This window comes from Trypanosoma conorhini (genome assembly GCF_003719485.1).
Source record: "Trypanosoma conorhini strain 025E chromosome Unknown Tco_14.4_contig_00092, whole genome shotgun sequence".
NCBI classification, from domain to species: Eukaryota; Euglenozoa; class Kinetoplastea; order Trypanosomatida; family Trypanosomatidae; genus Trypanosoma; species Trypanosoma conorhini.
In genome coordinates this window covers 31,102-41,931 of record NW_021704181.1, presented here as the reverse complement: position 1 = coordinate 41,931, position 10,830 = coordinate 31,102, and the positions used below count along the sequence as shown (strand labels likewise).

The window sequence follows — 10,830 nt, the reverse complement described above, 5'->3', positions numbered from 1 at the left end:
ACGCTCCTCCAAAGTGGTTAGTACTGAGGTGAGGTGAGGAGTAGCGCCTATTCCTCTGTTTTTGTTATGGGTTGGGCAGCGAACGGAGGAGTCTGTTTCTTTTCAGCCCACTGTATGCTGTGCTTTCAGGTTTGTCACTTAAAGCGGGGCAATTGTTTGGTTGAGGTTCCGCGTTTGGGTATATTGTTTTGAACGCAAATAAATAGTATTGGGGTGCACAGTATAGTGGTTGGGTGGAAGTTGTTCTTGAGATGTTTTGAAGAAACTCATCTAAACTAACATCTGGCGTGGGTGGTCCTTCTCTACTGTGTTTTTCGTTTTAGGATTTATGTAAAGAACGGTCGCGATTGTCGTAAAGGCACAGAATCTGTCGTGTGCGGCAGACAATTCTCATAGAAGCTGTGAAGTCCAAATGTCCCTCATTAGTGCAGAGGCGTGAAATTGGTGCTTCACGTACAAAGACAGGGTCTTGAGGCGGGGGAGTGTGTGTTTATTGTATGTGTGCCACGTGCACTCCATCGTTTACGGACCGATCTTCTTTTCAACGACGAAATAAAAAAAGATAAAGAACAAATTCGCCGTGGTTTTTGGTCATACAGGACAACGTGGCCCGGGTGAACTTACCGTCACTTCTTTGAGAGATGGATCGAGTTGAGTGATGCGGCGTTTAGTGGCGACACTCGCAACCACGCGCTGCGTCACGGCCGCCATGAGCTGAAGGAGACGCTGTGTGGCGTATGGACCACGAAACAGAGCGGATACCATTGGGCCGTTTGTAGTGTTGTCCGGAAGTACCCACAAGCACGGCGAGACCAATTCCCCAGATTGAAGTTGGCCAACCATGAGCCATGGGGGTTACATGATAGTTTTTTGTTTTTGAACTACCGCAGTAACGAGATCGCATAAAAGGGTCTACGCAATGTAATGAGCGCATAGCGAATGACGCCCGAACCCCGGACTTTGCATTGGTTATTTTTAGAAGACCCCTTTTAAATGCCTCTGGTAAGTAATAGCAAAAACAGGTTGTCCCGTATGCGGCAAGGCCAAGCTCCACGCTGCCCCGCCCCAACTGCTTGGCAAACCCACAGTCACACAACTCCATACAGTCACTGGATGGCAGGAGAGGCCCAAGTGAAGTAAGATCCCTATGCAACAGATGAGAGCGACGCAGGCGATCATGTCCAGTGTGGCGGTTTTGAAGAATGACGCGCATTAGTTTATTTTATTTTGTTTTCTGTACGCATGCGTCTCATTCGTACACCATCCCTTTCGCAGGAGGAGCTGCTGATTAAGGTGGCCAGCGTCCGTGTAATCCATAAGAATAGACGGCGTTGCACTCCCATTCCACGTGTTGCTTGACAGCAGCCATGACATTCCTGGTGGTTGGGGTTCAACGTAGCCATCACCGCGAAAAACGCGGTGGTGCCCCACCGCTTGATGAACTCAAAACCCGAAGGCCGCGCCCGCGCAAAGCGGTGCTGACTTCACTTTTAATTTTTGGTCTCACCCAGCCGCTCTCCCTGCCTTCCACCTTTTCCTCGTGGCGACGACGACGATGTATTCTCGCCTACATAACCGACTGAATCAAAGGGTAACGAGCCCTAATGGAGCCACATGATCGCCACAACGTACCCACTAGAAATTCCATGGCGTGGCAAAGCTCCCGCGTCTTTGCCAGGCACTCGACATAATGCTCCTCCCCTCCCGTGCCCCCAATCATGGAGAAGATGTCATGTGAGGAGGTGACCCTTGTCACAAAGTGATGAATGCTCTGGAGCTCAATGTCAAACTTTTTGCGCGAGAGGGAGATACCAGGAGCACTGAAGCCGACAGTGTGAATGCCCATCCGCGACCCAATGACAGCGGCAACCGCACCGCCCAAGGAGTGACCTGTGAGAAGGACGTGCTTCGGCGGATTTGGTTGGCTTCCCACGAATGCGAGATGGTTGTAAACGTCAACGAAAAAATCTCGTCGGTAGTTATTATTCTCACAGAGGCGGGGACCTGCGTTTTGGCTAGCAGTCAACGTTTCCCACGTCTCGTGCTCTCGCTTTGTTGTGGCGGGAAGGGATGCCAGACGAATGAGGTCGGCAATGAGCTCTGAAGGCAGAATGACGGCTCCTGGAACAATATTTGACAGTAAATGATAGAGAACAACATCGAAAAAGACATTCACGTCAATAAGAAAGTCCCGGAATGACGTCATGTCTGTTCCACGAACTGCAATGACAGAGAGCTCATGTTTTGCACTATAAAAATCGTAATACCCATCCCATCCTGTTGGCTCCGTCGATGAATCAAGAGCGATGCAGTCTGTACCGTGACGCTCGCGAATGACCCAGTCGCTACCCATGTGCATCGACATAAAATTTAGCATCTCATGCACCTCATCATCGTTAAAGAGATATGAGGTCAATGCCAGCAGTGAGATTTCCCAGATAGAAACATTGTAGAACGTCCTTGCACACAAAGATGGATACCAGTCCTCACCCACGGAGGTGGTGTTCTGCCACTTAAATGCGGCAGAGGCAGACGCTGTAACAGGCGACGTGGGAGGCAAATTTGGTGTCACATTGGCTTGACTAGAAAGGAAGTGCATGCGCACCACAATGTGGTCCACAGACAACGCATTGCCGTCCTCTGCGGCGTGGACCCGAACCGGCCACGGGCGCAGCTGAGGAAAGGCCGCCTGAAAAAGCAGACCACACACAAGGGCTGTAAACGCCAGCAAGCCACAAGTTGTTATCATGCGAAGCAACATGTAGACTCTGCGAAACTGGATGCCGCCAAAGAGTCTTGAACTTCGTACAGAAATGAATCGCGGAATGGTATAGGCATAGAAAAGGCCATTGTAAATAAAACTTTGGGCATTTCCATATTCAACAATCTGCTGCCGCTCAATGTCCACCAACTCCCCACGACGATGGAGTTGCATGGCTTTAATGTCTATCAATAGGTCAATGCTTGCCACTTCCCACCGGGGCACTTGGGTTTCATATGCATCTTCCAAAAGGATAGAAAGCCGTGGGGAAATGAGCCCATCCTTACCCACGTACCTCCAATGCACAGATCCCGCCTCTGTCACATCAAACTCCCGTACCAGATCAATAATGTGTGCAACAAGAAGAACATTCACCCCAATAAGTAATGCAACGGTCCACGGATGATGTCGAAAGTAATAAATGGCCTGAAGCAATGACAATTGAAAGGGAAGGATGAGGAAGATGACAGGAAGAGTGGCGTCAGAATGTCTTTTTAACCAACGCAAGGAACGGTGCATATTAATGACGGCAGTTGAAGTGGACAAGACTGTATGTCCCACAAGGTGGGGCATATTAAGATACATAACAAGCTCCACCGAGGACGACAGAACGTACAGAGGACCACGAAAGAAGAGGGCTACGGAGGCAATTACGACAACCATCTCAATAGCAATGTAACGCATGTAATGCACGTATGATTTCCACCAAGTATCGCAGAAAAACGTGGCAAGTTTGCCTTCTCCGCTTCCCACAATGCGTCGCCAGCTAAACAGATGGGGGGGCAACTCCTGGTGGCTGAGTCCAGAGCCTACTACAAAGGTGGTTTGCAAAGCAATGATGCACCATGCACTAGTAACTACCCAAGGCTCACGTGCCGGCCATGCCACAAGAAGGCTGGTATGCAATCCTGAAAGCACCACAGTGACAAGGAGAAATAAAATAACAAGAAAGACATAACACCTTTGCCTGCTTTCCAAGATAAATTGTAGTCGGGTCGCAAGCAGCGGATAATCCTTGCCCTGGTGTGTAGAGTGGGCATCCACCATCGTCTCCACAAAACAGTGAAGAACCTTGTGACCAAATGTAGCAACAGCCACTCCAAGCGTCGCGTAGGGCCAAATTCGAAGAAAAATATTATAAATTCCAAGCATAAATGTTGTCATACGTGAAGGATCATAAGGCTGTTTTTCCATCTCCTGTGCAACAGGTACAATAAGCACCCAGACGATACGCTCAAGCTCGCTGTGCGTGATCGCCAAGGCAAGTGCGATTGGGGGAAGGTGGTAAACCGTAAAGATAAAACGAATAATGGGATCAATGTACACCGTGACTTCGTCAGGGAAGCAGAGGTCCCACAAAGCCGTGCGCAACGGCCTCAACAAATGACGCAGTGTTGACATATGCGGAAACAAACTAGCACCCTTATCCTTTTCGTCACACCCACCCGCGCCCGAGTGGCCACACAGTGCTAGTTGCTCTGCCGCGCCACCCAAGCAGCCAGCCGCAGGCAAACAGAGGGATGCAGAAGAAGAAGAAGAAGAAGAAAGGCCGAACAACGGGAGGTCATAAATAGAGACAGAGGGCGCGGCAAACCGAGATGAGTAGCTGGCAGTTTCAAAGAAACTAAGTTAAGACGATATTCACTCCATTAGGGTGCGAGAGTTACGCATATCGGCGATGACCACACATATAGATAGGTAGAAAAAGAGAGAGAGCACCGGCATGCAATACACAGCTTCGTCCCCAGATTTTTTTTTACAATCTTTTTTTCAGAAGCATGATTTATCGTTAAATTTATCAATCCTTTTTGTTTCTGTTCCTGTTGCTCTGGTCTCTTCCCACCGACCGTGTGCGTGGGTGGCGGGGCGAGAAGCACCATCAACGTCTGTGTTCCTCAGAAACGCGCCCACGCCCATTGATTTGCCCCCTCCCCTTCGGGTTCCGCGTTCAAGCGTCACGTAAACTGCCTGTGCGCGGCGGCAAAGGCGAAGCAAATAAACAAGTAGAAAAAAAGAATAACAAAAGAAAAAAGGGAAGGCGGAAACGCTGGCGATGGAATAAATAGTAAAAACAGGAGTAGCTGAAACAACGACGCCCACGACCACTTAAACCATTGCTGCGCAGACGCGCACATACACACACACACATAAGCACCTATTCTTCAGAGCGAAATCACAGCGCTAGGAGCTGAGGAAGCAAGGGACGAGAGCAGGGTGGCAGAGCAGAGGTTGGGATCTCCACTTCCTTGGTAAGATTGCTTTGGCAACACGTGAGGGGAGATCCTGCATTGCAGAAACTTATCTCTCTGTGGGGGGTCACAGAAAAATACCCCCCTTTTTTACCTTTTCCTGTTCCTCTTGCGTTCCTCACATCTTAGACGGCCGAGTCATTGCTGCCAGTTGCTGCAAATACTCCTTAAGGAGGTCACGCTGCACCGTTCTCTGTGTCTCCTCCTGAGACAATTCAGGGAAGGAGAGGCACATGCCGCAGACGTGACTCATGAGATGCCGCAGTTGCGTCAGCAGCACGCTGCGGTCGGTCGTCGCGGGTATCACATAAGCAGCTTCCTTCGCGGCGGCATCGAGTTGGAGGTTGTGCAGCAAGGCAATGCCCTCGAGAGAGTTTTTTAACGTATCGCTGCCGCCCGACTGAGGGCGCACAGCGCGTTGGGTGTCGTGTAGTTTCAGAATGCACGTTTGACAGGCCTTCAGCAGCGGCGATTTGTGCAACACCGTCTCAGACCCTGACTCAACAACTGCACAGACCGCTAGAGAGAGAAAAAATAGCGCTTCTAGGAAGGGAGAGAGGGTGGCTATCAAAAATCGGAAAAGCCTCGTCACTGGCATGACAATGACATTTGTTGTTCTCCTGGATAACTCATTATTGTTATTCCTCTGGCCGTCGGCGGTCGTGCCGCGGAGGCTCAAGGAGGCGTCGCTTTCAGAGTTGGTCTCACCACACGATAAAAATCGCGAGAGGACGTGTTCAAACCACGAAGCAAACGTGTAGGGACAAAAAGGGAGGTAGTCCTGAAACTCCGAGGAGAGCAATTGACGCAGTTGGCGACAGCCACCCTGCAACTGTTGGCGTTCCACGCTTACTGTGTTTCCCTTGTCATTAAGCGTACCGTACATCCGAGCGGCCACCGCAACCACGGCCTCGTCCAAAAAGACATGAAGCAGTTGGTTGCTGCAGATGGTGAGAGCCATGAAAGCTCCAACCTCCTGGCGAACCACAATTCGCCCTGCACCATTGTCTGAAACCTCAACAAAGTCTCGCAGGTGCGTGCTTCCCTTACGTGTGATTTCTTCCACGTCGTCCTTTTTGCAATCGCCGCTAAGGGCGCCTTTCCGCTTCACAATATTTGTGCGCAGCCATGACATCCGCGCATGAACCTCCGCCAGTGGCATACCTTCTGCTGTTGGTCCAAATACATTTAGCACCGTAGCAACGAGAGCTGTGGGGGTGATGACCGTATTTTCCTCAATGCTGTGCGTGACGTGCCACGCCAAGTTCAACAGTACCTGCGGTGGGGTTGGGTGCCTCGCGCGACGCTGAGACAGACCAACATTTTCCTCGCGCGGCGTAAACGGCGCAGGACACTGATACGGCTGGTCACGGAAATGACGCAACGAAAACGCTTCGCCAACGTACACGTGAATTTTACCATGCCGCGTGTTCAATAGCGAACGCGCCCTAAGCAAATTGCTGATGTTCTCGCGCGGCTTTGACACGCCAAACTGTTCATCCGCGTACAGCCGGGCCTCCAAGAGCTCGTCGTAGGAGAGGCTGATGGGAAGAAAGTACACATCGTCCAGCTCCGACTGCGCCTCAAAGAAGGTGTCGGTGATGAAGCGGAGGATGCCCAGCTTTGGGGAAAGCGTCTTGCCGGTCCTGCTTCGTGTGCCCTCAATGAAGAATTCCACAGCCTGACGCTGAAGCACAAGGTGTCTAACGTACTCCCTGAAAAGCGTGTAGTAGAGGCGGTCGTCACGAAACGAGCGACGCATGAAAAAAGCGCCGCTGCCACGCATGAGCTTTGCGATGGGCCCCATTCTTAGGAAGTCATCGCCCGCACAAACATGCGGCGGTGAGAACCCCATCACGACGAGCAGATACGTCATTATAAGAAAATCCACGTAGGAGCGATGCGCGGGAAGCAGCACAACCCCCACGCGGGGTGTGTTCAACACCTTGTAGAGACGTTCAAAGGCCCCCGTGTTAAGGCTCACTTCGTCATACAGGCGAAAAAATACCCGGCGCACAAAGAGGCCAAAGACACGGAGTTGCAATTGGTTAAGGTTGGCACCAACGGTACGGAGGATCGCCGCAGCACGCCTGCGCACGACGGCATTTGAAGACTTTTCCTTCGCCGCCACCTCCTCAATGATGCGCAACACGCTCGGACATGCCAAGATTTGTGACATTGACTCCTTAGTAAGCATGGGCGAAGCGGCAAACCGCTCCCCATCGGCGTTCATTCCACATCGCGCCATCCAATGCACATCGGTAAACCATTTGCGGGGAGACAACGAGGTTGACGGTACTCTGCGTACGCCGTGGAAAACGATGTCATTATGGTATAAAGGGACAGGCGAGGGTAAAGTGTAGGGAAATTCAAAAAGTTGCCACGCGACGCGCTCCACTACTGCCTGAGCAACGACCTTTATGTACAAATCCCACTGAACATTCTTCACGGAAATGAAGGGAAGGAGGTGTCGCAGGGACGTGTCCTGCGCCACTCGTTGCAACAACAGTTGATAATAGTTTGTGTTGGGAGCCGCGTCCTTCCACGGTGGTTTGGCGGCAGCTGGAGGATCTTTGGAGGGTGGAACCGTCACATGGGCTGCAGCCATCGCAGTAATGCGGTGAACCGCCGCGTCAATGTCGTTAAGGGCCCCACATACGTATTCGGTGGTCCTGGAGTCGGGCAGTTGGCTCAGAAGTCGTTTCCGACGCTGGTCCGCCTGGCAGGCGTAATAGCACCGGAACGGCATCATCAAGGAGACCCCGTAGTTCACCCAGTCTGTGACGTTGGCGGCTAGCTGCAACGTTGGCTGCGTGTCAAGCAGCTGCGGAAACGGGAATGCCCCCATTACCGCCGGGCCAAGTCGCCCATAGTAGTCCATCATGTATTCAGCGGCCATTCCCCACACCAACGCCCCATCAGCCGCAACCCCCACGTTCAGCATGACAGCATCCGCCGACAAAAACGCAAGCTCCCCATCATTGCGAAACAAAACAGCCGTCAATGCAGTGAGGAGCGCCACATCCAGCGGAACAACATACAACGGATCACGAAAACTCACAGGCAGTTGCTTGACGCTCCCCGTGGCAACGCCGAGGGCGACACACTCAAGTAGCCCTTTTAGTGTAGGGCACTGACGCACAAAAGACCGCGTGAGCTGCAGATCTAGCGAAGGTGGGGCAAAAGACGACACACAGCATCCAAGCACTCTCCACCCAGGCAGATGCATCAGTGCAGTTCCCCATGCAGAGCGTCGCGTGACATCGTCGGAGAGAATAAGAAGATATCCACCGCTGTTGCGAATTGAAGCAAGCGAAGCAAGCGGAGTGTGGCCACAGCAGTCTGCGTCGCTCCAAGCGGAGAGATAAACATACAGATCGTTTTTGACATCTGGTGTAAAGCGCTGTGCCTCATTTACGCGTGCTGCATCCACAGCAAATGCCACACGCGTCATAAGCTCCGCCCCATTTGCCAAGCCACGACACAAAGATTCAAACGCTGCAAAGGAGGGACCCGTGCATTCGTCCCCGGCTCGGCATTTGTCCGCACGAAGAGCACAACACGGAACATCAAAACGGTTCACGACAACGATACTTGCGGCACCACCAGGGTTAGCGGGGCCAAAGACGGGCGATGCTGCCAGCGAGATGACAGACGCCGCGCCCATCCAACAGGCACCATCACTAGGGATAATGACAATTCTCTTGAACTTCAACCGTTGGGTGGCGCCCGCGAAGTCAACTTGGGCCATGAAGGCACGCTCTCTCTCTCTCTCTCTCTCACACACACACGCACACAGACAGGCACGGTTGCAAGCGAAGAAGGCGGGTTGTCTCGCCCAGAAACAGTAGCACCTTTCCCTTAGCTCAAAGACAAGCTGAAGCGCAACCACGAAAAAAAACAAGAAAAACAAACAGCCAGATAAAATGGTCGTGCGAGAAGACATAAACTAAAACAACAACAACTACCACAAACACCGGCATTTAAAGAGAAAAAAAAAGCATCACAGCCGCACTGTACAATTTAGACTCTTTCTACAGACACAAGCAGTTGGTAAAAAACAAACAAACACAGTGTACCGCAAAAAAAAGGAAGAAGCAAACAATCAACCTCCTATAACATTAGAAAAGGGCTTCGTCGGAAAGTTAGACACGACACAGTACTTCCCTCGGGCCTCAGTGGATGTCAACAACAACGCACCAATGTCTACAAAGCCACATTCCGCTCGTCCATGCGTCAGGCGGAGAAAATAAATCATTCGACACCAATTTGATTGCACCACACACACCCAATTGGTGCTGGCAACTCCGGCGTACAAATCCACCCACGATGCCGCAGGCGAACTTGCGCCCCATCGCTTCGACTCAAATCCAGCATTAAGCGTGGAAATGTTCCAGGTGCTCAAAACATCATAGGATTCATTTTCAAACTCCTTCTTAAGCCACAAAAAACTCTGGTAAGGTGTCCCACCACTAACAAAAACCCTGCAAACACGTTGGGAGGAAGTTGCGCCGGAAAAATTGCTTATAGCAAGTACATAGTCTCTATAAAGCGAAAGCCCAACCGTGTGGCAACCAAAAACGTTATAATATTCTCTCATTTTGGCCGCCTCGCCGCGATCTTGAACGTAAACCATGCACTGCGTACTCGGAGGAGTGGCCACACGAATTCCGTCAACTGCAACTAGACCTAGATGCGAGAGGTGGTAATGTATCATTGCTTGAAACCACGGTTGCGGTGCACGTGTCAGGTACGTAAACACCTGTGCCAGCATAAAAGAGAGTCGTGTGTCGAGTGCCCTTTCAAATGTGCCAAACACAGCTATATTTGCGGGGTCCCGCAACCACTCTTGGTACTTTGCATAGCAAGCCCACCCCTGGTGACCTGGACCAAAGAAAACTTCATTAGATAGGAGCGTGTTTCTGTCCAATCCAGGGGTATCCACAGAGTGTTTGCGTATCACTCGAGCAGAGCTACGTGCAGCATCGCGCCAATTGCGCACCACCAATACAGGTCCAACCGGCAACTTGCATCGCGATGGTGGAAGGAAGAAGCAGTCCAAAGACCGTCGCCCCCACTGCCAACATCCCCGAGCACTAAATTGCCACTTTTTCTCCGAGCCTGGACCTCCAATAAGCAAACTCCTTCCAAGTTTCATGGCACTAAGAAAGTCAAAAGCAATAACAATAAGCGAAGAGCCAAGACCATGACCCCCTTCTTTAAGTTCGGAGAGCAGGAATTTCCGATCACCACAAGAAGCCACATTTTGGTACTCGTGCAGACGTTTCTGCACCTCCATAGTACAAGGCAAGTGGTTGAACTTCTCAGAAACCCACCAAGGAGTAGTCGTTTCGTTGACCGCAGTGACTGGAGTATCATACCCAGAAAAGAATGTTCCGGCAGCTAGAGTGTCTGTCGGCGTTTGACGCGCAAAAAAGTACTCTTGCTGCAGCATCACATCGGCTGCCTCAAGGCGCACAGAGCGAAGTGTCGCTGATGCGTGGGTTGTCGGTGCTGGGAAGAGGGGTGACGCGTGGGCGGTCGCCCAGCAGCCTGCTTGACGGCGCACCTGTTTCTCCTGAATCGCCGCAGCAACAGCAGACCGATTGGTGGGTAGGTGGCGGTGCATAGGATAGCGATAGGGAAGAACAATTGAATTGACTGCACGCGCCATATTCCCCGTTAGAAACATGGGATAGGATTTCCCACTACCGGCAGAAATAGTAGCAGTAGTAGAAAAGGCAGCAGTTGGGACTCGGCTCCGTGCTGCCGGGGTCAATGATGTTTCCACCGGCGTCTCGGCGGTGGCACCGTCACCCC

At 51.5% G+C, this 10,830-nt stretch overlaps 4 protein-coding genes across 4 annotated transcripts, besides 3 other annotated features; all 4 read right to left on the bottom strand.

Moving 5' to 3' along the window:
• Window positions 1-667: 667 nt before the first annotated feature.
• Tco025E_02386 (uncharacterized protein) lies at window positions 668-1,213 on the bottom strand (the record flags this gene model as incomplete). The annotated part of the gene is made up of 1 exon (XM_029369313.1): window positions 668-1,213. The coding sequence occupies one exon, from the start codon at window positions 1,211-1,213 to the stop codon at window positions 668-670; it is 546 nt and encodes a 181-aa protein (XP_029230553.1).
• A 354-nt stretch (window positions 1,214-1,567) lies between these two features.
• Window positions 1,568-4,162, bottom strand: Tco025E_02385 (uncharacterized protein; the record flags this gene model as incomplete). The annotated part of the gene is made up of 1 exon (XM_029369312.1): window positions 1,568-4,162. The coding sequence occupies one exon, from the start codon at window positions 4,160-4,162 to the stop codon at window positions 1,568-1,570; it is 2,595 nt and encodes an 864-aa protein (XP_029230552.1).
• A 123-nt stretch (window positions 4,163-4,285) lies between these two features.
• Window positions 4,286-4,307: a microsatellite.
• An 821-nt stretch (window positions 4,308-5,128) lies between these two features.
• Window positions 5,129-8,761, bottom strand: Tco025E_02384 (putative dihydroxyacetone phosphate acyltransferase; the record flags this gene model as incomplete). Its single annotated transcript, XM_029369311.1, has 1 exon — window positions 5,129-8,761. The coding sequence occupies one exon, from the start codon at window positions 8,759-8,761 to the stop codon at window positions 5,129-5,131; it is 3,633 nt and encodes a 1,210-aa protein (XP_029230551.1).
• Window positions 8,762-8,770: 9 nt separating this feature from the next.
• Window positions 8,771-8,791: a microsatellite.
• Window positions 8,791-8,812: a microsatellite.
• Window positions 8,813-9,115: 303 nt separating this feature from the next.
• Tco025E_02383 (uncharacterized protein) lies at window positions 9,116-10,684 on the bottom strand (the record flags this gene model as incomplete). The annotated part of the gene is made up of 1 exon (XM_029369310.1): window positions 9,116-10,684. The coding sequence occupies one exon, from the start codon at window positions 10,682-10,684 to the stop codon at window positions 9,116-9,118; it is 1,569 nt and encodes a 522-aa protein (XP_029230550.1).
• Window positions 10,685-10,830: the final 146 nt, after the last annotated feature.